This window comes from Pinus tabuliformis, chromosome 9, assembly GCF_031772625.1.
Source record: "Pinus tabuliformis cultivar Carrire ecotype Pingquan chromosome 9, CPIR1, whole genome shotgun sequence".
NCBI classification, from domain to species: Eukaryota; Viridiplantae; Streptophyta; class Pinopsida; order Pinales; family Pinaceae; genus Pinus; species Pinus tabuliformis.
Window position 1 is genome coordinate 236212638 of NC_142307.1, and position 27133 is coordinate 236239770.

Genomic DNA, 27133 nt, shown 5'->3' on the forward strand with positions numbered 1-27133 from the left:
GGGTTTCACAAAGAGTGAGGCAGATCCGAACCTTTACTTTATTGTGATTGTTGAGGAGCCTCTCATTCTAGTGCTGTATGTGGATGACTTGATCATTACAGGTGCAGAGAGACTCATAGAGCACTGTATGAGAGATCTTGCGGCAGAGTTTGAGATGAAGGACATCGGCTTGATGCATTACTTTTTGGGTTTGGAGGTGTGGCAGGAGGAGGGGCATTTCTTCCTGGGGCAGGGGAAGTATATTGTGGACATCCTTAGCAGATTCCACATGGAGGATTGTAGACCCATGTCGACACCGATGATCACCAACTGGAAGAAGCTTCATGCTTCGGATTCCGAGTTGGTGGATCCCACATTGTACAGGCAGCTGATTGGTTCCTTGATGTATTTGGTCAACACTAGACCAGATATCTGTTTTGCAGTCAACACGATGAGTCAGTTTATGTGTGAGCCTAGGAAGGTTCACTGGGTGGCTGCAAAACACATTTTGCGGTACTTGTAGGGGACAATGGATTATGGTCTGGACTACAGGCAGGGAGATGGAGTGAGATTGGCAGGATACACTGATTCTGATTGGGCAGGTTGTGCTTCTGATAGGAAGAGCACTTCAGGGTGTTGTTTTGGGTTGGGTTCAGCAGTAGTGTCATGGTTCAGCCGGAAGCAGCAGTCAGTAGCACTGAGTTCAGCGGAAGCAGAGTATATGGCAGCCAGTCTAGCTAGTTGTGAGGCTATCTGGATTCGCAAGATGTTGTTTGGCTTATTTGGTCAGCCGTTGAGACCTTCAGTGATTTACTGTGATAATCAGAGTTGCATTAAACTCACGGAGAATCCAGTATTTCATGACAGGTCAAAGCATATCGGGATCAGATATCATTTCATCAGAGACTATGTTCAGAAGGGAGCTGTGAAGCTTGAGTATATTTCCACTGATGAGCAGGTTGCAGATATCCTTACCAAAGCCTTACCACGGGGCAAGCATGTCTACTTCAGAGACAAGATGGGTGTGGTGAGGAACACCTTCCTCGGTAAGAGGGAGTGTTGAAATTTGGTACCTGAGGACAGGTGGTTCCCTTAGGCTTTGATTTTTGGCCTAGGGAAAAGTGTCCAAAAGAATTTAATTTTTCTCCTAAAGTGACTTTATAATTTTATAAAGTTAAATCTAATTTAAAAGTGACTTTAAGTGATAAAGTTATTAAGTCTAATTTTAAAGTGACTTTTATAAAGTCAATGAAAAATTAGAAAGGAAAAGTGACTTTGGAAATAAATGACTAAGTGGGTCTTTATTAAAGTGGGGTGAATTAAAAAATAGAAAGTGAGATTTAAATGAGCATTTAATCTCAACCATTGATCTAAATCTATTTCAGCCATTGGATTTAGAGATCACCCAAAAGTCATTTGGATCACCCAAAAGTCACTTGGAGTTATATTAAAGGAGGAAAAGGAGGAAAAGGTCATTCATTCTTTCATGAGCAGATTGGGAGAAGGAGAGCAAGAGAGCAAGAGAGATTTCTGAGCAGGAAGGAGAAGGAGACAGCAGCTTGGCACACATTCCAAGGCAACAGTTGAGCAGATTTGTACAGCTGATTCAGCACATAGTGAAAGGCAGATTTTTGTACAAACATCGAGGAGCAGTTTGCTGATTTTTCTGCACACAAAACGGAGGTCGTACAGCATTTATTGCTGTCCTGTTTGCTGTAATTTCCAGATTGCTGTGAGGCACGGGAAATGAGATAAGTTGTAAATTTGCTCACTGATTTTTTGCTGAATAATTCTCACTGTAAAAAGACAATTTTCAGAAATAAAGAAGAGCTCTCAAACTGGTTTTCCCCAAGAGTTGTAGGGGGTTTTTCCAGGGTCAAGTTGACCAAAAATATCAGTGTTTTAATGTGTTTTAATGGCTGTTTTTAATTGCTGATTTTTATTTCTGCAATTTCCAGCATTCTGAAAAATTTCCAGAATTTGTGTTTTCAGCCATATTTATTTTTTTCAGTCTGTTAAATGTATAGTTATGGGAATGGGCATTTAACTACATGGGAGAAATAAGGTGAAACTGAAAACCGGGGTGGGAAAACAGAAATTTTTACAATTTTCTGGAGGAAGCTCAGATAGAGTATTATCAAATACTGATGCTACATCATCCCTCCCATCAGGTGGACCGACCGGAAGAAGAACACTGTGAGGCTGATCCTCAGAACCCTGTTTAGAAGAAGAAGACTGAAAGAATCCTCTGTCTTCATCAAATACTACATCCCGACTGAAGCTAAGACGACCAGTGGCTATATCTATCAGCCTATAGGCCTTGTGATGATCACTGTACCCTGTCATCATGAGTTTCTGGCTTTTGGAATCCAACTTAGATCGCTTAGCAGCTGGAATCCAAACATACGCAACTGAGCCAAATACTTTGAGAGGACTGATCTTAGGCTTACGGCCAGACCAAACCTCTTCAGGAGTCTTCCCTGTAACAGCCTGAGTGGGTGATCTGTTAAGAAGATAAACAGCAGTAAATACTGCTTCAGCCCAGAATTTGTTTGGAACACTCCTGTGTTGTAGCATGGAACGAGCCATTTCAACAACCGTGCGATTGCGACGCTCGACAACACTGTTTTGCTGAGGAGTGTAAGGAGTGGTTAATTGACGTTTGATGCCATGAATATCACAGAAGTTGGCAAACGCTGAAGAACAAAATTCCCCCCCATTGTCGGTCCTAAGGGTCATGATGTTACAACCAGATTCTTTCTCCACTAAGGTTTTAAACTTCTAAAAGGTACTAAGAGCATCAGATTTATTTTTTAAAAAATATACCCACATCTTTCTACTGAAATCATCTACAATAAGTAAAAAATATTTGCAAGCAGTGATAGAAGCTGTATTCATAGGACCGCAAATATCAGCATGAAGTAACTGAAGTACCTTAGATGCGCGCCAAGATTCTCCATTTTTGAATGAAGACCGATGTTGCTTTCCCGCTTGACAGGCGCTGCATACCCCCAACTGTTGAGTCTGAATATCAGGTAATCCAGACACAAGTCCCTCCCTAGAGAGCTGAGAGAGATACTGCATATTGAGATGCCCATATCGCTGATGCCATAGAGTGCTGATAGGAGAGATACGTGCTGCTAGAGCCACTTCTGGAGAGTCACCGGTGTCAAGTAGCCTGTATAAACCATGATCCTCTAGGCCAACGACAACTGTTAAACTAGTCTCCCTGTCAATAATGGAGCACTTGTGGGTACTGAACACTACATCAAGTTGAGGAGAATTCCTCATAATCTGGCTGACAGATAGCAGATTAATTTCCATACCAGGAACATAGTATACATTCAGAAATATAAGTGTGCGCCCACCAGACTGAATTTGAACTGTACCTCTGCCAGCTACTGTGTACTTTTCACCTCCGCCAAATACCACAGAATCACTGAAAGGTGAGAAGTCAATAAACCAGTCACGCCTGTGAGAAAAATGACGTGATGCGCCAGAATCAATGTACCATGCAGAGGAAGGAACATGATCTGAAGACCTTTTAGCCATAAAGGCGTAAAAGGCAGACTCTGTCTGCTCGGAATGTTCTGCAACATTTGCTGTCTGATGTGGCTCTCCCTGTTTCCTCTGTTCAGAAGCAATCCTCTGTCGGCAATCTTTCTTCATGTGACCGAACCTGTGACAGTAATTACACTGCACACTTTTCTTCCGAGCAGGATCAAAAGGCTGAGAGGAGCCTTTCTGCTGAAAGGACTGAGAGGACTGATATTTTGCAGAAAATGCATTTTCCGAGGACACTGATGAAGCACTACTACCAAACTGCTGTTTCCACCGATCCTGCTGCAGAAGTTTGGTACATAAATCTGGAAACTTCAGATCAACATTTGTGGTGGTAATGTTGAGCGTTTCAATGAAGTGTTCATAAGATTTCGGTAGACTTTTCAAAGTAATGACTACCATATCTTCCTCCTCCATGGTCCGACCAATGGCTTCGAGCTGATCTCGAATGTCTTTAATTTTGTTGAGATGTTCCTGTAAAGACATATGTTCGTCCATCATGATGGAGAACAACTGATTTTTGAGAAAAAAAGCTCTGCTTTTGTCAGATGTCTCATGCAGTGCTTTCAACTGTTGCCAGATTTCAGCAGCTGTCTTGCCAGAAGGGATCTGTGGTAACTGATCATCAGCGACAGAGAGCTTGAGAAGCATAACAGCCTCTCGATTTCGATCATCAAATTTATCTTGATCGGTCCCGGCTGTACCGGGACGAAGCTCTTTGCCCAAAATGAGTTGATCAAGACGCCTGTACTAAAAAATGGTCAACATTCTTTGTTTCCAAATGTTATAGTTGCTGCCATTAAAGCGTTGATTTCCTTCTAACATCAGATTGGTAAGTGTGGCCATTTTCCCAAAGAAAATACAGAAGTCTGACACACAAGAAAAATGTAGCTGCCTGTTTATCCTGGTGTAAATTAAAAAACAGACTTTGTCCTGCTAGAAAAAAATATTTACCCAGCAAAAATATCTCTCCAGTCTAAAACAATAGTAATACTGCTAGCACAAAATACAGTTCTGAGAATACAGTTTCCCACAGGAGAATGCAAGTCTACCACAAGTGTATACTTATGCAATAAACAGATGTCACAGGTATGCTTCAGGTCCTTGGAGCTGCACCATAATCCGACCGGCAACAGATAATTTCAGGTCTGAGTTTGTAATGGAGGCTGTCAGGATCACAAGAGAAAAAAAATTCCGCTAATTGGTAACACACTGCCGGCAACCAGAACCGATGATGATACAGCAAATACGAAGATTGAAAAAATGGACCCACGTGAGCTGTCTCAGCTTCACGTTTCCGCTGATTGGTAACACACTGCCGGCAAACAGAACCGATGATGATAAGGCAAAAAAAAGCAGATTTAAAAAGGGACCCACGTGAGCCGTCAAAGCTTCACGTCTCAGCTTTACGTTTCTGCTACGTTCACGTCAAAGCTTTTACGCCTCAGCTACACACGTATCCACGGGTTCCAAATACGGGTCTCAGCTACGGGTTCACGGTTCCAAATACGGATTCCAGATACGGGTATCAGCTACGGGTTCAAAGTTTTATGTCTCAGTTACGGGTCTCAGCTACGGGTTCAAAGCTTTGACAGGGTTTCAAAACAAAAACCAACCGCTACGTCTCAGTTACGTTCCACGGGTTTGAAATATAACTAACCAACACACGCGTATCCACGGGTTTGATATATATTTCCACGATGTATTTGCCAGGGTGTATCCACGGGTTTCAAACAAAAACAATAGACTGTTGCCCGCAGAGCGTATTTTTAGACCACGACTCCGATTTTCAAAAAACAAATGAGTTTTGAATGAGAGAAAAACACCTGGGTCACGTTTGCCGAAGAATTCCACCGTAGATACGTGCTGAGTTCGAGTAGCCGCCAGGCGAAGAAGAAAATAGACGGATTCAATTCACGATTCCAAGCAAACTGGCCAGCCAAGAAAAACCCGCTCCCACGAAACAGTCACCGCCACAAAGTTAATTCCTTGGAAAAAAAATGATCATGCAGGGGAAGAATCCATTTCTGTATCGAGATGGACGACTGTAAGCTTTTATCACAGCGAGCAAAGCCGAGGCTAAGACTCAGCGAAGGCTACCTGGCTTACAGAGGGCTCGACCTTAGAAAGGACTCAGGAGATTAAGATGCAGAGAGAATAACTGTTCAGGAAATCTCTTAACCTAGCTCTGATACCATAAAAGAATGTTGAATGAATTAATTCAGAATGAGCAAACAGCTCAATCATAATACAAAGATATTTACAATAATAGAAACATCAGGTTTCTATGTAGAATATAGAAACACTCAGTTTCATCTAAGAAACTGCTAAAAGAATATAAACAGCTAAATACAATGAGCATTAAATACTAAATAGGATTATTCTAATAAGAAAAAGGCATCCAGGAAGCTGAAGCAATTGGAATTTGTGAAGGTGGACTTTACAAGCTCACTGGCTATCCCATTCAAGCTCTTATTCAATATACTGTTAGTAACAACAAGCTTTGACATAGGAGGTTAAGGCACTTCCAGATCTGCATCACATGGTAAGAGGCTTGCCTCATATTTCACTTTCAGAAAATGAAGTTTGCAAAGGGTGTTTGCTTGGGAAAAATACAAAGAAATCATTTAACAGCAGTGATAGCAGATCTAAAGATATCCTAGAGCTAATTCATTGAGATATATATGGTCCTATGACTTGTCGTTCTTTGAGTGGCTATTTGTACTATGTATCTATTATTGATGACTTCTCCAGAAAATGTTGGGTGTATTTCATGAAAAACAAGAATGAGACCTTTGAGAAATTCAAAGAATTTAAAGCCCTAGTTGAAAATCAAACCGATAAGAAGATTAAAACTCTTAGGTCTAATAATGGGGGCACTATGAATGCCATCCTTTTGTGGATTTTTGTAAAGAACATGGCATAAGAAAACAATTGTTTGCCCCTTATAATCCTCAGCAAAATGGAGTAGCTGAGAGGAAAAATAGGACCCTTGTTGAAGCCTCCAAAGCAATGATGTTTGACCAAGACCTTCCTATATCTCTTTGGGCCGAAGCTACCAAGACAACTGTTTACATTCAAAACCGTAGCCCTCATTCCATTCTCAAGGATAAAACACATGAAGAAGCCTTCACTGGAATCAAGCCTGATGTAAGCCACTTTAGAGTCTTTGGTTGCCCAATTGACATTCATGTTCCCAAGGAGAAGAGGTCCAAACTAGAATCCTCCGGGATAAAAGGCATATTTGTGGGATATAGTGAGTCATCCAAAGCCTACAAAATTTATATACATGGCCAAAAAAAATTGAGGTGAGTCGGGATGTCACCTTCCATGAAGAAGCAACCTTTAGAAAGTCAAAAGAACTTCAGCTCGAAACCAAAAATGAGGCTACCTCTCCTTCTGCTGAAAGTTCAGGTTCAGGGAGTCAGAGGGAGAGAAACCAAGATCATCCCATGGATCATGAATTGTCTCTTGAGCCTACTGAAGTCCTAGAAAAGTCACTTGAAGAAGCTCCAGTTAAAAGAAAACCATCTTGGTCCAGGGAAATTCTACAAGAAGCAGAAAAGATAGCTGATCCCAAAGGTACATTCAGGGAAAGCAAAAGACCTCGCAGGTATGGTGGTTATGTAGCACTTGTCAACAACTTAAGTGAATCTGAACCTTCTACTATTGATGAAGAAAATAAATTACAAGTCGGGAAAGATGCAATGCTCGAAGAATATAAATCGATAATGAAGAATAATGTATGGGATATTGTTCCAAGTCCTACTAATAAATTAGTTGTTTCATCTAAGTGGATATACAAGATTAAACATGCTGCAAATGGTAGCATTGAAAAGTTTGAGGCAAGGTTTGTTGACCGTGGTTTCACCCAAAAGGAAGGCATTGATTATGATGAGACATTTGCGCCAGTGGAAAGGTATACTTCTATTCGTACAACCATTTATTTAGCCTCTATATTTGGTTGGAAGTTACATCAAATGGATGTCAAAACTGCTTTTCTAAATGGAAATGTAGAGCAGGAAGTTTATGTTGAACAACTAGAAAGCCTTATTTTACATAGCAAAGACTCACATGTATGTAGGCTAAGGAAGGCTTTGTACAACCTTAAACAGGCTCCTCGGGTATGGTATGAAACCATGGACAATTTTCTTAAAGGTTTGGGCTTTCAAAGTAGTGATGTTGATTCTAACTTGTATCTCAGGATGATCAAAAATCAACCTCTATTTGTAGTGCTATATGTTGATGATCTCTTTCTGACAGGAGAAAACCACTTAATCGAGTGGTGTAAAAAGGAACTCACTGAAAGATTTGAAATGAAAGATCTTGGCCTTATGCATTACTTCCTTGGGTTGGAAGTATGGCAGAACAAAGATGGTATCTTTCTGGCTCAGAGAAAGTATACTATGGACATCCTAAAGAGGTTTGGAATGTTTGAATGTAAGTCAATGGCCACACCAATGATCACTAACCTCAAGAAACTACATGACTCAGACACAAGATCAGATTTAGTGGACCCCACTATGTACAGGTAGCTAATCGGCTCCTTATTGTATCTAGCTCATACTCGGCTTGATATATGTTATTTAGTGAGTGCACTAATTTAGCTTATGGCCGAGCCTAGACAAAGACATTGGGTTGTTGTGAAGCATATTCTGAGGTATCCGAAAGGGACCATTACCTATGGTCTAAGTTACTTTTCCAACGATGGTATTTCTATGCATGGTTATGTAGACTCAGACTGGTTTGGAAGTCCAGTAGATAGGAAGAGCACAACATGTTACTGTTTCAGTCTTGGATCAACCATGATTTCCTCATCCAATAGAAAGCAGGGGTCCATTGCCCATAGTACAACAGAGGCTGAATATATTGCAGCAAGTGATGCTTGCAGGGAAACAGTGTGGCTCAGCAAGTTGATTTCTAGGTTGTACAAAAATCGGCTGGAGACTACAATCCTCTTTTGTGACAATCAAAGCTGCATAAAGTTGGCTGAGAATCCACTGTTCCATGAAAGAACGAAGCACATAGACTTTAAGTATCATTATGTAATATACATGGTCCAAAGGAAAACAATCAAGCTACAATGCATAACAACACAAGAGTAGGTTGCATTTATCCTGACCAAGCCCTTACCAGTAAAATAGTTTGCACACCTAAGAGGCAAGCTTGGGGTTGCGGAGAATGCCTTCCTCACTGAGAGGGAGTGTTGAAAATAAAAACATCGAAAGTCATTCTCTAATGAGAGGCCTTAAATGGCCACCCTGAGGCTAGCTAGGGAATATTTGGAGAATCAATAAATCCTGTGAGCCACTGCAAAAGTCAAGGCGAAGGTAGAAGCCTTGTAAGCTTTGACAAGAGTCAGGATGAAGGCACTGCTAGTGGGTGCCTGGTGAGCCATGTGCAAAATCCAAGGCAATGTCTTGTGAGCTCTTTGAGCAACAGTCAAGACTTAGTCTAGCAAGAGTCGGGACGAATGAAGAAGCTGTATGAGCTAGTATTGGTATGATGGACTCCTTGGCTTGTTATGTGACTACCTAGGACCTAGCCCCGCGTAGGCTTACTCCAACAAGTGTCCAAGTTGTAGTACTGAATGATCACATGGAGAAGACCTTCTTCTTTGTTATCTTGAACATAAGTACTTAAATGTAATTGCATGTGAATGGACCATGTTGGTTGAGAGAGTGATAAAATGTCTATGTAAAAGCCTTGAGTCATGTAAAAGTGTTTGTTATGTAAACTCCTAGTCCTAGTGACTAGTTGAGATGTTATAATGTAATGTTATGATGTAAATGCTAAAAGCCTAAGTTTGCCTATGTTTATAAAGGCATTATTATAATAAAGATGTCAATGTCAAATTAGAAGAGGGGGGGGTGGCGCGCACTTGTCTCTAGAGAGAACAACTTAAGTTGTTAACCCCTTTTCCATGGAGTCTTCTAGAAGGATCTTGAAGCTTATCCAATGTCAATCCAAGATTAAATCTAGTTGCTCTGTTCTAGCCAAGAGAAATGATAAAAGGACTAAGAGAATGCAATTCACTACAAAAGTTTTTTTTTTGCAGTTTTTCATCTACTCTCCAAAGCGCACGTATCCCTCTTGAGAGCCCAAGGTTTCAAGTTCTCAGTTGTTAGATATAAGCATTCAAAGTTCAACAATCATTTTGCCCAGATCTGGTCTATTTTTTTGCAATGTGCCCAAGTAATCTTCAGATCTACTTCATACAAGCTCAGATCTAGTTCGATTTGCTTCAGATCTGACATCTTTGGCTCAAGGCGAGTTGATCTAAGTCATTTGCACCTGCATGCAAGAAGTTTCAAGTCAGTTAAGGCTTCATTTGTCTCCAGTCGTCCTCTCTCCCAGCAAACTCTACTGTAGTGCCCTCAAAAAGAATTTTGTACCTGCAAATTTGTTCAAGAGCAATAAAGTAAGAAGGTCTTTGCTGGGGTTTTCTCCCTTATTGGGTTTCCCCAGGGTAAATCTTGTGTATTGATGTGTTTGAGTATTTTAACAGTTTATTTAAATTACTAATGCATGTTGATATTCAGATCTAAAGAATTTAAAGTACTCACATGCATATCCAACAGTTAGATCTAGCAAATCTAAGTGAACAACAAACAAATATAGCAAATATGAGTGTAGATCTTTATGAACAACAAGCAAATCTTGCAAATTTGAGTGCAGATCTAAGTGAACAGTAAACAGATCTAGCAAATCTGAGTGAGGATCTAAGTAAACAACAAGCAAATCTAGCAAATTTGAGTGTCTAGAAGGCTGAAAACCTCAGTTTTGAGGTGTCCTTATAAGTTTTTGAAAATTTCATGTGTACTTGAAAAGTTAGTTTCTATTGTTTATATTTTCAGCTATATATGTGACTATTACAAGTTCAGAATTTTAATAATTTTATTATAGTAATTCAAGATATGGGTTATTTGATAAATTAACATAAGACAATAGTCATCTTGAGTTAAGAAAATTTTAACAAAGAAAACTCTAGAATTTGTATGAAAATAAATAGAACTGTCTAGCCTAGAGCATATCAAAATTTCAAATAACCAATTGCAAATGTAAGATAGTTGTACATTCATAACTCTATAAAAGCATATAGAAAATGAGATCAAATTAAACACAAGTTGAGAATTATACCGTCATTGAGCCAAGCACAAATTCCAAGAGTGAAACACCCATGAATGAACCCCAAACTCTTTTTATTCAAATGAAGATCAAGCGTACATAGAAGCAGAGTCTCCCCAAGTACAATAGATCGTAGCAAAAGATTACAAAATGAGAGCCCAAAGCTCATCTAAATAGGAGATTGGGAGATGATCCCAAGAGAAATCCAAGCGACAAGCGTAGCTTGATGACAATCCTAAAGACCAAGTCAAGTTTCCAAGTAGCAGTCACAAATCTTCAAATTGTTGTAATGAATTACCTCTGCTGGCCTGTGAATATCTCTAACTAGTTGGTCGAATATTTTTGCTGCTAGCATACATAGAATAAGTGAAGACTAGTGTGGCTTGGTGGGGAACAAATCTCCCACAAAACTGAGCCAATCAATCCATCAAGTGCCAAGTGTAACCTTTGTTATCCAATGAAATCAGTCAATGGTGTTGTACAAATCCTCCTCTTGTTGTGTATAATAAGTGAGTGATATGAGTCGCTGGTAGTAGAGAAGGTGGGGGACAAGGCTTGCCTCATGTGGTAGTGTTGTCCCCCTCTAAAATGATTTTAAATCCACCTCAAAAGATGCCAAACTTATGCTGCATATCCTCCTTTTGAGTGGTTGTTACATAAGATTATGGGTGCCAATGAGTGGGGGACAAACCCTGACACAAGTGTTAGTGTAGTTCCCACTATAAATCTGCCAAAATTATGCATAAAAAATGTAGCATATTTGTCTCTTGAGCTGGTAGCGTATAGCTGTAGTGATTGGCAATTTGCTGCTTGTGGATTCTCGTGGAGTTCAAGGAGGAGATACACTAGCCTTGGAGTGGAGCTATACTTCACACTCAACTGAAATAACCCACAGTTGACTCACCCTTCAAATCTGCGTTAATTTCCTTCGGACAGCTGTGTTGCAACTATTGAATATGGCCAGCTTGTGTAATTTGGCATATGCATATTTCTTAAGTTTTGGTTGTGTTACCTACCATTTTGTGGGTGATATCCCTAGGAGAATTTTTTTCTCCAAGATGGTCCTCAGCCGATAGCCAATAGCCCCTTGCAACCACCACCTAGCTCATTATGCTATTTCTCTGCCACCTGAGCCAGCCATGTGGTCCCTCACCCATCCGCCATGATCTTATGTTTGAAGGTGGGCCTCCCGAATCTAAAGGTATGCCTTGTCATTTGGAAATTGAGTATTGTAGTTTTCTTATCATGGACACTTCTGGGCATGGATTAATGGGGGGGATTCGGCGGAAGGAATGGGCTAGGTCTGTGCTTTTGTCCCTAGACCCCTTTTAGGAATTAACCTTGGATTCTAGTCCTGTGGGATCTCTTTTATTGACCATTTGGTTCCAGGGATGGTATTTCACGGGAAACCCCAATTTTGGTTGCGTGGTCCCGCTCCCTTATCCGCTTATATTACCCTCTTTCCATTCATTTTTACCCCATTCATCATTTCTCCCGCCCGGGTCCACATTCCTCCATTGGGTCCACATAGGGTTATCTTGCCCCTTCCCCTTTGCCCACACATTGGGTCATGGCCTGGAATGAAGCCCAGAGGTTGATGCAACTGAAAAGAAAGACAAAAGCATATATGGCCACATTCAACAGGAAAATGTACCACAAAATGCAAAATATGGCTGGGACAAAATACATTTAGCATGTGGGCAAAAGCTAATACATGAGCTCTACCTCATCATCATGGCCATCACCTTGGTTCCTACAGGTTCTATGAGCCTTCTTCCCCATATAGGAACCCATGATTGTCCCAACCCCCAGTGGGCAATGAATTGCCTCACCTTAAAAGGGGAATTCATTGCTATATCTTATACATCATGCTCTAACCCCTTGAGCCCTGAGTAGTTAATAAAAAATAATCATAAAAAGGCAAAAGGCATATAAAGAAGGGTGGAAAAATCAAGGTCAGGGCATCTCATGTACCACGATTTCTCCCTCCTACACATTAAAAACCCAAGTGTGGGCTTCCCTCTTATTAGTTTCCCTTGTACCCCAGCATGTGACCCAGGGCCTCCCCTTCTCATTCCCTACTTCATTCACCTATCTGTCACATGCCACCACCTCTTGAAGGATGCACCTTGACTATATTATCCCCTTTAGATGCAGAAACCACCTAATAGGATTATTGGTTAATCCCATTTGGAGTTTAAGAGATACTGGCACATCCCGAAACCCATTATGGAAGGGCAGACCATTATGAAGTCCCCGCCTATGGTCCATGATTAGGTAAACTCATTTACTCGATTTCTCTAATGACTTCTTGTACTGGAAGGCTAGGGGACGCATTGGATCTTATGCAGGATTGCGGATGGTTTCCATCTTGGGTTTGGTCTCCCTATACGGGGTCCTAATCCTCTAGAGGGATACATTGGCACATGTAAGGTGAGCGTTGAGAGGCATGGGCCTCCACAACACCAGATTGCACTCCATGGATCGCCATAGCCATTCAGAGATTGCTCGTGGTTCACTTATTGGGCGAGGAGGATGCACCTAATCCATCATGCCCAGTTGGCCCCAGATCTACATCATACACTTGGCAGTTGACCCAAGACTTGCACGATGATGTGGCATCGCCTGCACCATCATCCTAGCTCTTGCAGGCGATCTACAGACATCTTTGATTTGTTTGGAGACCCATGAGGACATTTGTGTGCCCCCACATGTCATTTGGAGCACCACAAGTTATTACAAGGGGCCACCCCCTTGTCCACTGATTTTGAGGGTCCTATTCTTCATTGTGGCACCCATGGACCTCATTAGGCCTCTTAGAGGGCCTTACGACATGCATAGATTATTATCTGACCTCTTGGGAGACTTATTTTTTCATTTATGAGCTAGTTTGGTGGGCTTGTCACCAAAAGTTGAATTATTAAAACATTATTTTATTTTTGGGGCTTATGTAGGCCAAGGAGGCTACTTCAAACTCCTAAGTTGTGTATAAATAAAAGTGAGATGAACTCATTTGCTCATCAACACTCTGGATTGGATCTTTTCTCTCTTGAGAATTTCACACTTTTTCTAGAGGATGGATTGGAGCTTTATGGATGAATTTTGATGTGTGGATATTGGTCTATCTTCTCTTGGAGCTTCTCTCTTGTTAATTGTGAATGGTTGGATTTATTTTGTTACATGTAAATACTTTTTTTAATGTTATTCTTGTTTACTTTGTCATATACATTGGACTGGGATTCTCGTTGTTCTAGGGCTAATAGCTACATGCATTTATTGCTTAAAATTGTGGAATTTTGTCTCTATTATATCATCTCTCAATGTATGGGCCATGTAATATGAACAAAATCTCCTAGGGGTAATTCTATCAAAAATATTGATTTTGATAAGCCATTCCCTTTGCACATCGAAGTATAAAAGCTACAAGATTGCTTCTCATTGACCTAGAAGGCTAGCAATGTGGTCTTGAGACCTCCTTGACTGGGAACCAAGAAATCGTACTCATATTCATCATAGACTCCATTTTCCCAAAGATTAAGGCATTGATCTACCAAGGGTTGTCACTAAAATTCATATTCCTTCACCTCCTTCCAGGTCTAGCCAAGTTGGGGTAGCTAGGGCATTAATTTCCCGACAAGCTAGCCATAAAAAAAATTCAATCGCCTAGGGTCTCCTACGTTTGCCTTTCCTCAAGGTCTCCTCCAATTTTGAAGCCATTCCAATGGTGGAGTTGGGAGGAAATCCAAGCCCTAGCTCCAGGATCAAAACTTGCCCAGCCATCCTAAAGGCTAGTACCTCATAAGGTCAAAACAATACCTTCAAGTGCAAATTCTTTCTTTGATCCTTTCCCCTCCTTGTGTAAGGTAAGAATATCATTGTTTGTTACATTCTTCCCTCATACCCTAGAATAGGTCCACTTGGCCCCGTGTGGTCCCGCTCCTTTGAAAGATCATTCTTCAAGAACCATCTGGGATACCAATTCCAACAAGGATTTTAGGGATTGGGGAACTCCTTCACAAGTCTTATCTCATAAACCTAATCCTCAAATCCTTTCTTCCTTTTCCTAGAATACATAGTACCTTGCTTAGAAAGCAAGCAAGCTCCATCCTTCAAACTCTTCTGGGAAGGGGTTTATTTGAGTCACTCACATCCATTGACTTATTCTTCATTGGTGACTCCATACATACTGGGTCTCCTCCCATCGGTGAAAGTCTGTAAATAGAAGGGAGCCTCAGCTGAGGTGACAGTGGGCTAAGTCTCCATTTGTTGCCCTTGGCCTAGCATTTGCCCTTTAGGGATCCCCCATAGGTCCCCTGCTAGTTTGAGTAGTAACAGGTTGCACGTACACTATAGGGAGGTGAGGTGGAGTCCATTCCCCACTCACCTTATCGTACACTTTAATTTCACCGTAATATTTGATTAAATCAAAAATAGAACTTTGGTCATACATGTCTTATGAACTCAACGTGAAACAATTTGACTGCCTTTGGCGTGCTCACTTGGAACTTTGACTTTGACTTGTGCTTCATGTGCTGGGCCCTATATGGTTGCCACATCATCCTTTGTTTCTCCACGTAATTTCCATGCCAAAATTTGACTTTGGAAAAATTCTAAATTTTTCCAATTATTCATTTTGTTTTTTGAATTTTTTCTTCATTTTTGCCATTGACATTAGAAAAATCAGCTTTTGAGGAACTATAAGTCGTTTTTTGACCCTCAAAGTGGGTCTTAGGATATTGTTGCGCCTCTGAGGATGAATTTCAAGTAGTCACACGACCTAGACATTTTCGAAGGCCAGTTATTTATATCATCACATAGAAATTAATTAAAAAAATTTGTTTTGCGGGAATTTTTAATTATTAAAAAATCCTATCTAGACGTGGTCAAATTCCGCGTAATTTCAGAGATGACCTAGCATGGTAATATACATTGACTCTAGACACTAAGATGTGTTAGGGGCTCAACCTTCAAGCTGTCACCCAAACTTTGGAGTAATGCAGTGAGTGAAAAAACCTAGAAAATTATTCGTCTCTAAAAAGCAGGAATAATTAACCAAGTAAAAAAAACACTCCAGGGTGTACACTTTTATTGAACGAGTCCCAACACCTTAGGCCTGTTACATGGCTTTGTTCATCATGCTAGTGACATCTATACAATATCCCCGTAGGGCTGTGGAATCTGAGGACTGAAGAAGAAAAAGCTAGAGTTTAAAAACTCTGATGATAGTAAAAACTTTGATGGTACATTGAAGCCTTTGGTACATCCATGGGAATGGGGTCTTAATAAAGTCTACAGGTGCCACTCTAGTGGTCAACATTTCACTCCACATGGGGATGCATGCTAGATAGGAAGTGATAGTATCCAAGAACCTGGAATCCGCATCGATCAACAAAAGACATATATCTGCAACTTCCATTCCAAATATCATCATATGAAATCAAGTATAGAAATGAAAAAATGGAAATTTATTCTAAGAGCATAAATGGCAATTTATTCATGAAATGCAACTAATGAACCAAAAGGAATAGAGTTGGAAATACAATACAAGAGATGCCCCATGGCATCAGATATTCTCTTTGAAGTTAATGTTGAGAACCTGCTTACTTTCGGCCAAATCCATGGGGCGCTTTTTTGATGTGCCCTGTTCTGAATACCTTAGGACTTTGATCCATCCTAACACAATGTTGTATATGGCCATCATATTTACCAATTCCTTTTTTCTTTTTTCAATTCTTCTTAATAGATTGTGATGTTGATGTTGATGCAATCAAAGTAGACCTTTCTGCCCGATCTTGAAAATGCTCATATGAAAAATTCGAAGTATCCAAGACTTCTTTGACCTTCCTTTCTCCATTTTGTATCTGCTCCGACATGGGTAATGGATCAATCTCATAAGTATTAACCTGAAGTAAGAGATCAATTGCAGCAGAGGAAGCCGAGAGGAATTGTAGTCCTCTTGAGTAACCGAGTTGGAAGAGGGTCAAGTCAAGAAGGAAGTCGAGTAAAGCTAGAAGGAGACCCTATCCAAAGCGAGGGAAATCAAGGCATAAGAGAAAGGTCTTATGCATGAGCTAGCATTTCTAAATTAGGATTATAGACCTAATTCAAGGAGGTCGAGGAGGAAGGAGCAGAAGGATTGTTGACTAAGGATCTCATCAAGGAAGCCTTGTGTCTTGGTCTTGGAGTGGCAACTAGGTCAAGGGTCTTGGTCTTGGTATTCGTCAATTGAAGCCTCTATAAGAAGAAGAATTTGTTTGGGTTTTCCTCTCAAGTGGGAGAGGTTTTGGCCCTAGTTGATAGCCTATATTTAGTGCCTCTTGTCTCTTTATGGTTTATGCATTGGTAGCTGTTTGATGAAGAAGAACACTAATAATCTAAGAAAGAGAAGATCCTTATCTAAGAAAGTAAAAAGCATTCACAAGCAGTTATCAATAGAAGAGAAATCACCTAATACTTGATACCCTAGATTTCTCAACTAATGGTGAAACTCTTGGAATCTCTTCCCATAAAACTCCATTATTCCTTGAAGTGGGTAAATGCGTGAAATTTGTGCTATGACATCAAATTTCATCCTTCTTAGGAATAAGATTGGCCTATTTTTGACATCCTTGACTCCGTATACCCAAGGGACAAGGCACTACTCCAAGCCATTGGTGATCAATCACATTTTCCATCCATCCTTTCCTCGCTTAAATTTTGGTCCTTTCAAGGCTAAAGGAGCAAGTAGGGCTTGGAGTGAAATTCTAGGGAGAAGGGCTTTTGATGATTTGAGAGTCTAAACATCAAGTTGACTTGGTTTTCCACAAAATTTTATCTATCCACTCAAATTTCATTCATAATTTTTTTTCCCTAGGTAATTGCTCCAAGAAGGGGAAACCCTAGTCTTCCTTCAACTTAAGGACTTATTTGAAGGTTTCGTGAGCCTTGGCTTTGCCAATTTCACTATAAGAAACATTTTCTCTTTGGTCTTCCTTTGGAACTCCTATTATTGTCAATTACATCAAACCCTAGGTCTTGCACCTCCCTTTTCTAGGTCTTTTCATTGAGAGCGAATTGCTTCCTTAAAGAAGCCTTTGAACTTATATTGTCTCTCTCTTGAATGAGCCCTAGTGGGATCATCTTATACCTTATCTATAGCCTATCTTAGAATTGGTCTCTGCCTCTCTACTGGAACTCTTCCCATTGGTTAAAATCCGTAAAGAGCAGGGGGTTTTGGCTGAGGTGACATTGGGTCTCTGCACCATTGTTGTCCCATTGTCTAGTTTATACCTTGTCGGGTTTCCCTCTCCAAGGCCTGCTAGATTTTCAGGCAACCGACTGCATTGCATCCACATTGCTCAGCTCCTCTTTCTCCATCTTTCTAGGGTTGTCTTCCTCTCCCCTGTCCTCACTTGTGTCAGACCCCCAAATTTCATAGATGAGATTGTCATATTTCTGATCAATTCCAGTTTCCCTTCTAGCTAGTTTCTTTTACTGAATTCCTCCTATATCCACTATCATGGCTATGAAGGTCTTCACTTCCCACTGTATTTCAACCATTTTGAAAAGTTTGGTTTGTTTGTTCCTTGAATAAGTGGCATCTGGGATCCATTCTAAAATTTCCTGATCAATCTGCCTAGTGGGAGTCACACCTCTTTGTTCTGCTTAGTGGGAATCACACCTCTTTGTTCTCTCATTCTATTCTTGATTACCTCCACTGCATATTTGGTATCCTCTGAAAATCTGCTGTGGTAGGCTACTGCTGCTGCCTTTGCCTCTGTCTGAAATCTGCAATTCCTTGGATGCCGTGCATGCCTGCTGTTACTGCTGTCTCCATTGTCCAGTATGCCTCTTACCTGCCATCTTAACCTGTTCTGGATGGTTGAATAATTTCAGGAGGGCTACTGCTCTATTCACAGTTCAGAGAGACCCTTTCGAATTACTGAAAGCCTGATACGGTGGAGCATTGGTATCCACCAATGAATTTCTTAGAAGAACAATCTGAAACCAAATATCAATGTCTTCCCTGCATCTAAGGTCAGGATCACTGTAAATGCTGAGGCCCGAGCCATACACCCACAAAACGCTCACCAAGAAACTAATTTCTGCCTTCATTAGCTTGCCAGTTAAAATCATGATGTGCCATGTACCCAAATGAGCTCAGTGCAGTGGGTTAGACTCTGGTTTTGCAGCTGGAGGACGGGCCATTATGGCCCCTATCATCCCCCGCCCTCTACTCCTCTCCATCATCTTTGCACCAAGCCGAAGTTGCTTCCAAAGTTAGCCACCTGTCAGCCTCATGAATGCCCACCCCTCTCACCCAATCTGGGGGGCTTAGATGCACCAAAATTGATAGACCTAATGTATTTAGATTTTGCTTCAGAAGTTGACGAGGAGGAGTGTACTTTGGATCTATAGACAGGTTTGGTTGGCGTGTCAATAGATGGAATTAAATTGGAGTGGAGCGATGATCATGATGCAACAAAACTGAGTGAACCTGTAGTATTTTCAGATATGCTTGAAGTGTTGAGATGCACAAGAGATAGTGTGAGAGTCAATTGAAACAAACACAAGCCCTAATTCTTCAATAAAGAGAAAAATAAACTAGCACTAGGGTAGCGAAACACTTGACGAGAGCCAGCCAAGAGTATTGCAATCCTAGAGAGAGGAAGAACTCAAAAATAAGTGCAGTACAAATTCTACCCGCCCTGCACAAACCTCCTATATTTCTCTGTTGTAGTGTGTCTCTAGTGCAGTCTTGCTCAGAGACTCTTTGGGATTAAAGGAGTCAAAATAAGTATTCTACTATAGCAGTCAAATTTCAGTTTGTTTACTTTGAATGATGTCCATCAGGTGAGGTTGATTCAAACATTACCTGGTTAGTTGATGACTGTGTTTCTAATCCATCCCCAGATTAAAGTGTGCTGGTAATTGCAGTTGGTATTTTTCTAAAATGATATCTGCTATTGTAAGAGAAGATGGATAGTTTTCAAGATTATCCTCTTGCAAGGACATTTACTTAGATAATTGTTTATGGTAAGTATATTGAACAATTTTTTTTTTGGCTATGTGAAATCCAGCTCTGTTTTGAGTTGCTGCAACAGAAATTTCTGGTAAAATATGTTTGATTTGGTGCATGGCATTCTGACAGGGGCGTCAGAATTTGAACCCGGAGGAAATATGGAGGCACATGAAAGAAAGACAAAATATGTTTTTGCAACATTACAAGGCATATTCTCATCTTCGAGCAAAGAATTGGGTGGTGCGATCAGGTCTGCAATACGGTGCTGATTTTGTGGCTTATCGTCACCATCCTGCTCTTGTTCACTCAGAGTAAGGCCTTTTATGCTTATCAATAAGATACCTTATTGTATTTTGTTATACTTCCCCAGATACGATTGCTTGTAAATATACCAAAGACCAGAAAGACGCCTCCATTTTTCTTTTTTTAAAGCATACAATATTTATATTTATGTGTAGGTTTCTTTCTTCTATTCATCTAATGTTCAGAAACATAAAATTTTTAGTATCTGTCACTGAGATTTTAGTTATAACTGTGATTCTTTTATATTTAATGTGAAATACACAATATTAAAACGTGGCTGCAACATAGGCATGCCTAACACTGGGACATGGGGACACACACACATAATAGATGGAATCATTTCCAATGAATTGAATTGATACCAATTAATCCTGATGCAATCAACAAATTGATTATTTCCAATGAATCCCAATCATTTTGTTTAACACTGGACTCTGGACTCTGGAGGCATGCTCAGATTGGCCAAATTTTCCCGATTATTGCCAATTTAATATTTACAGGACTCTCACTGATTAATTACTGATTACGATTAATTTTTATATGATATATATTAATATTAAATACTGTTATGTCATAGCCTAGAAAACTGGACATGTCCATATTAGGGCATATGTCCCATGTCTCACTGTCAACAAGTGTATCACATATTATAAATATGTTAGGACATGTGATCCACTTGTTGGACATGCAAGGGACACATTTTTTTAAACGTGTGTCCTGCATGTCAAACACTGATGTACTGGACATTTTCCCTAAAATGGACATGCCCAGTTTTCTAGGCTACAGTATAATGGTTATTTAATGTCCACTTAATCAAACTACAAATGACTCATTAAGACTAATAAAATTGTTATTAATATTGTAATAGTAATATACCTTGTATTCTACTAGAAGTTATATACTAGAAAGATTGAAACATATTTAGAAAAACATGTGGAAAAGGGTGCATTCTTGAGGATAACTCCATAAACATTTTGGAAAATAATGCATACATGAAGATAACTCATTTGATATTACTGGATGGCTATTCCTGGAAAGTAGGTGGATGCCGTAGAAAATTGGCATATTCTGTTGGTTGAAAATTCGAAATTCACTCAATGGTATGGGAATTCAGCCTTTAATCAGCACCAGAGATTCCTGCCACTGTAAAATCTTTCTTAATCATGGTATTGCTATGCTACTGATGCAGACAATCAGTAGCATGACCGATCTGTTCCATTCTTCCCACTCTCTCTCACTTTTAAGATTAAACTCTTCTAGCCTTATAAGGACCATTGAAGGTTCTGAAATATGCCAGATCTCAGTCAATAATCAGGGTGAAACCTTCATAGTTCTCAAAAAGGCTTTTCAATGCAGCAAATGGCATTCAAATCTGGTTTGTGCAGGAAAATAATCCTTTTTTCTGGTGACCAAGACCCCTGTATTGTGCAGGTATGGCTTCAACAAACAGCATCAACTTTGTGTTACCTTCACCAAATCCTGATTGTGAGGACTTGTTGAAAATATGTAAGTATTTGCTTTCTCAATATATGGGTGATTTGCACCCGTTCTTTATATACTGGGAGGTGTGTGTCCCAAAATTAGTACTTCCCCTTCTTTCATACAACTGCTTTTAGGCAGCAAAATTCAATAAATTAAAAATTACATGAGGAGTTTCATAAATGCAGAAGACTTACTCCTATAAGAATGTAATTCAATTTTAAGACTGAATTTGTTATACTTGAACGTACAAGGATGCATGCCATCCTTTACAGAGAACGATGTCTTGTGGATGAGGGACACTCCACGAAACTGCTCATTATCCAGGAGTGAGATCCACTGAAAAAGGTTCACAAGCTCCAGAGCACCACAGTGCTGATCTTCAGGAAGTTCTGCACAATAGAGTCCTCTTCAGTACTGTGCAAGTCACTTAAGGATGACACCAAATCAACTGATCAGAACTGTGCTAAGAACAGCTTAAAAATCCTATGCTAATTAATAAACAGCTTGACATGTTGTAAGTTAACAGTTATGAAACATAAACAATGAACCATTCACCCTGAAAGAAATTGCTGCACCAAGAATCGCATGAAAACTTTCAGCTATCTGGAAAATTACAAAAGTACAGCAATGTGCATATAATATAGGTTTTCTACAGAAATGACTCTCAAGCTGTTGTACTGCTCTTTGGCCCACACAAGAGGATTACAGCTCCAACGGTTTTCGAGAAAGTTTACAGCCTATTGCTCAAGATGTTTACAGCACTTTGCTTGACTATCTCACTCTTAGGTATCACACTATCAGACTCTCAAATCCAACTTCAAATGCAGGTGGTGTTTACATATTTATAGATTTGCAAATGATCAAAGTTGGCCTAGTCTTCCATGCACCCTCCATGAAATATGGCAGATGCCCAACTAACCAGTAATCAAACCTGAACAAGCCAATGGTCATTTTTGAGCAAGTCAAACTTCACCCAACATCCACATCCACATCAGAAGTCCATACTATGCCACCTCCAGGCCAAATCAGCTCCTATGCTAAATTGGTCCTGTTACCGCTCAAACCAGCAGCAGACCTAAAAGGGGTTCCTAAGAGGGCAACTGCTAGGTCAAGGGCAACGGTGGAGGCTTAGCCCACTATCACCACAGCTAAGTCTCCCTGCGCTTTACGGACTTTCACCAATGGGAGGAGTCCCAGTAGTGTAGGGATCACTTTGTAAAATAGATGTCAATGGAGAGGTGAGGAGTGACCCTGAAAACCCTTTCCCAAGGATGGAGTGATGAATGGAATTTGCTTGCTCTTTAAACAAGGGACTTGGTTCACCAAGAGTAAGGTGTGGGGATTGGAGGTTTGAGGGAGAAAGGGTAGGCTTATAAAGGAGTTTCTCAATCCCTATAATCCTTGGAAACTTGGATTCCCAAATGGTCTTTGACAAATAGTCTTTATTGAGAAGTGGGACCACACGGGGCCAAGTGGACCTAGCTCAGGTTTGGGGATGGAATGTAGTAGCCAATGATGTTCCTATCCTTGACAAGGTGAGGGGAAAGAAGCAAGCAAGAATATTTACTTCAAAAGGTTGAATTGAAATAGCCTAGAGGAGATCGAAATTTTTCCTTGGGTCAATTCCCGGGAAATTGATGCCCTAGCTGACCTAATGGGGTTAGACTTGGGGAAAAAGGGGAAAATTGGTAAAAGGAAGGTTAAAATGATCACCCTTCTTAGGTATCAGTGCCTAATTCACGTGGGGATATGGAGTCAAGGATGGTGATCACTGATGAGTAAGAACTTGGTTTCTTGATCAAGGAGGCCCGGAAAGTCAACTTCGTCCAATGTTGAGAGAAAGAAAAGAAAAGTGACCTTCAAGCATTTACACTTCAAAGCAAATGATGTAAGCTTCTCGAGATAAATAATCTCTAGGACATTTCATTCATATAACATTGGGCCATACATTTACATAGCTAAAACATGCTCAATTCCACATTTCAATAATGCAACAACTAGCCCTAATTTTAGCAGTATGCAACGACAAGAATAATAACAATAAAAGTCACTTACAACGTTATAGAGTATATCCAACTAGCGATTTGTTTGCACAATAAAGCTACAAGACGAGAAATAGCCCAAATCCATAAATCAAAATTCATCCATCTCCAAAAATATCCACGAAGGAAAAAGTGCGAAAATTCTCTATGATTAGAGAGATCCCAAGTCAAGTGATGATACAAATGAATGTATCTAACATCAATATATAGCCTCCTAATGAGTTCGAATTAGTCTATGGGCCCCTAAAGATAAAATAATGTGCAAATAATAACCCCTAATGGTGACAAGCCCACCATACTAGCTCATAATGTAAAAACAAGCCTCATAAGGGGCCAAATAATGATGTATGCATGTCGTAGGGCCCTCCAAAGGCTCAATAACATTCTGAAGTGCCATATTGAGGAATAAATTCCTCAGAATATGATGGACAAGGGGGTGGCCCCTTGTTCTCCAAGCAGAAGACCTTTGGTGCTCCTAGTGGGTCTGAGGGCACATCAATGACCCCATGGGTCTCCATGTCTGTAGATCCTCTGTAGTGGTCCAAGTGGTGGAATAAATGCTGCCATGACATCGTACAAGTGCTAGGACACCTGCCAAGAGTGTGGGGCTCTTGTGGGGCCCTGTTGGGCATAGTGTACAAAGCCTATCACCATCGTCTCGAAAGTGGATTGCTAGTAGTCTCTGAACATCCATAAAGATCTGTGGACTACTGTCTGCTGCTATGGAGGCCCATGGCTCTCTATGCACACCCTACATGTGCCAATGTGGACCTCTGGGGATTAGGATCCCATAGAGGGAAGCCAAACCCAAATGGAAACCACCTGTAATCCTGCATAAGATCCAATGCGCCCCCTAGGCTTCCATTATAATCAGTCATTAAAATAATCGGGTAAGAGAGCTCACAAATCATGGATAGCAAAGTGGGCACTTCATAATGACATGCCCTTCCGTAGTGGGGCTTTGGCATGTGCTGGTGTCTCCAAGCTCCAAAGGGGATTAGCCAAGTACCTTAATAGGTGGTTTCAACCCTTAGAGGGGATAGTATGTCCAAGGTACATCCTTCTAATGGGGGTGGCAAGTGACAAATAGGTGAGATGGAATAGGGAATGAGAGGGGCAACCCTGGGCCACATAATGGGACATAGGGGTAGCTAGATAAGGGGAAGCCCACACCTGGGTATGTAATGTATAGGAGGGAGTAGTCGTGGTACATGAGGTGCCCCGACCTTGATTTTTACACCCTTCTTTATATGCCCTTTGCCTTTTATGAATTTTCTTTAATTAACTGATCGAGGCTCAAAAGACAAGAGCATGATGTGTATAATATAGCGGTGATTACCCCCTTTGAGATAGGGCGGTTCATTGCCTTCCAGGGGTTGGGATAATCATGGGTTCTTGAATGATAAAGGAGGCTCATCTAGGGCCTATGGAACCAGGGTGATGGCCATGGATGGGGTAGAGCTCATGTATTAGCTTTTGCCCATGTGCTAACTATTTTTGTCTTGCCCTTCTTTTGCATTTTGTGGTACAATTTCCTGTTAAATGTGGGCAATTATGTTTTTTTTTCTTTTTTTAGTTGCTTCAACCTTCGGGCATCATTCTAGGCCTGACCCAAGGTGGGGGCAATGGGATAGGGAGGCTAACCTTATGTGGACCCAGAATGGGAATGTGGATCTGGGTGGGAGAAATGATGAATGGGGTATAATGAGTGGAAATGGAGTAATATGTGCAGGTAGAGGAGTGGGACCACGCATCGAAAGTCGGGGTTTCCCTAGTAGTACCACCCTGGAACCTAATGGTCAATAAAAGAGATCCCACGGGACTAAGATCCAAGGGTAACAACCAAAAGAGACCAAGGATTCGAGTACAAACTAAGCCTAGTCTTTCCACCAAAACCCCCTATCAATCCATACCCAAAAGTATCCATGTTAAGTAAACCCAATACTCAATTATCAAATGACAAGACATACCTTTAGATTCGGGAGGCCCACCTTCAAACATACGATCAATACAGGTGGGTGAGGAACTACATGGCTGGCTCGGGTGGTAGAGAAATTGCACAACGAGCTAGTAGGAGGCATCAAGGGGCTGCTGGTTGCGGCTGAGGCTCATCACGGAGAAAAATTTCTCATGGGGATATCACTCACAAAGTGGTCGGTAACAGGTCCTACACCAGAATGCTCCTGCACCAGAATTTTAAGTGTACCAGAACTGAACCGTACTAGAGATGACATTGTGAGTGGTCACAACTGTGTCAATTCTGCACATATGCTCTTCCAATCTGCACTTTCGCGAAATCACAATCAATAGATGGTTTCTCATTACATTTTCAATCACTGCTTTTCTTGTAATATCAAAGCATGCAAGCTCCTGCTTTTTCATGTTTTTATTTTGGAGCATCCTCAAATGTTAACAAATGTACTAGTAATTACAATTTACATTCTTCTACAAGCTTAGAGTAATGCCTACAGTCAGAATACTGAACCATTTAGTTGTCTTTAGGTGTGTTCTATTTATAAATCTATATTGTTAAACTAAATTGTTTCTAGTAAATATTTTCATTGGACAGGTATGCAGTGATTATATCCTCTGAAAGTGATGTCAGACAAGCTCGACTAACAACATGGTCTGATTGGCAGTCTACACTTCGCCTTTGTGGCAGTGTTGCGAAGGTACTGCATTTCCCGTTTTCCTTGTATTTCCAACGTTAGTTTTTGTGCTTCTTATTTGACTAACTTAAGGAATCAACTTCGTCGTTGAAATTTTTTCTTATTTAGCTGTGGTGATTCTGCAGACATTATTGGTCTTAAGTATAGTGCCAAGAGGCAATAAAATTGAGGAAACATCTCCGACATGTTTGGATGATTACTATGTGGAAGAATTTGAAATTAGAAGATGGATTGCAGAGAAGCATCGAGAGGATCCCCAATCGGGGAAAGATAAAACGTAACTAACGTCCCTCTTTGGAATTCCATTTTGTCTTAAATTTGTGGTGTGAATCCATTCAAGGGTTTTCGATGTTTTTTATTATCACTTAGAATTTAAAATATCTACAGAAGAATTCAGATTATTTGAAATATCTACAATTACAATTCAGAAGTAATTGTAGTACTTGGAAGAAATTCCAAAGAAATTTTCCTATCCATGAAAGATTAGCTAGTTGCAGCTTTGTCACAGCATGTACATCTTGTGAGATGCATGGATGCCACTTATAGGCTAAACTAATATACCTTGAAGGTGAACGGTTAGCTGGATGCAGTTTTGTCACAAACACTCACAGCATGTACGTCTTATCAGATGCATGGATGCCACTAGTTGCAATGATATCAGGTTTGAAAAATGATGTCCAATATGTGATGGGATGCTTTGTTAGCACCTAACCTTTGATAATCTATCAGAAATCCACGCAGAAATGTTTTGGCAGAAAAGCTAAAAAATGGAAGAGAGAACGTAGGGGAGTGCAGCCAGAAGTTGAGCGGGGTGCAATAGTTGTGACAGGAGTTGTGGTGGTGGGCTCCAGTCTTGTATTAATTTAAAAACATTTTGGAAAACTAGCTATGATAAGTAGTTCATAAAAGTTCCTTTATGTGCATGTGATTATCAAAGGCATTTATGTTAAAATAATATTTATACATGT

At 40.4% G+C, this 27133-nt stretch overlaps 1 protein-coding gene across 1 annotated transcript in view; it reads left to right on the forward strand.

Annotated features, from left to right (window-relative positions):
- The window catches only part of LOC149148057 (tRNA-splicing endonuclease subunit Sen2-1-like), a 177722-nt gene extending 150886 nt beyond the window's left edge, over positions 1-26836 (forward strand). Inside the window, exons 3-5 of the mRNA XM_089439380.1 lie at positions 19799-19980; positions 26066-26168; positions 26291-26836. Of these exons, the coding sequence (XP_089295506.1) occupies positions 19799-19980; positions 26066-26168; positions 26291-26446 (441 nt within the window). The 3' untranslated portion in view covers positions 26447-26836. The remainder of the gene's footprint in view (positions 1-19798; positions 19981-26065; positions 26169-26290) is intronic.
- The last annotated feature ends 297 nt before the right edge of the window (positions 26837-27133 follow it).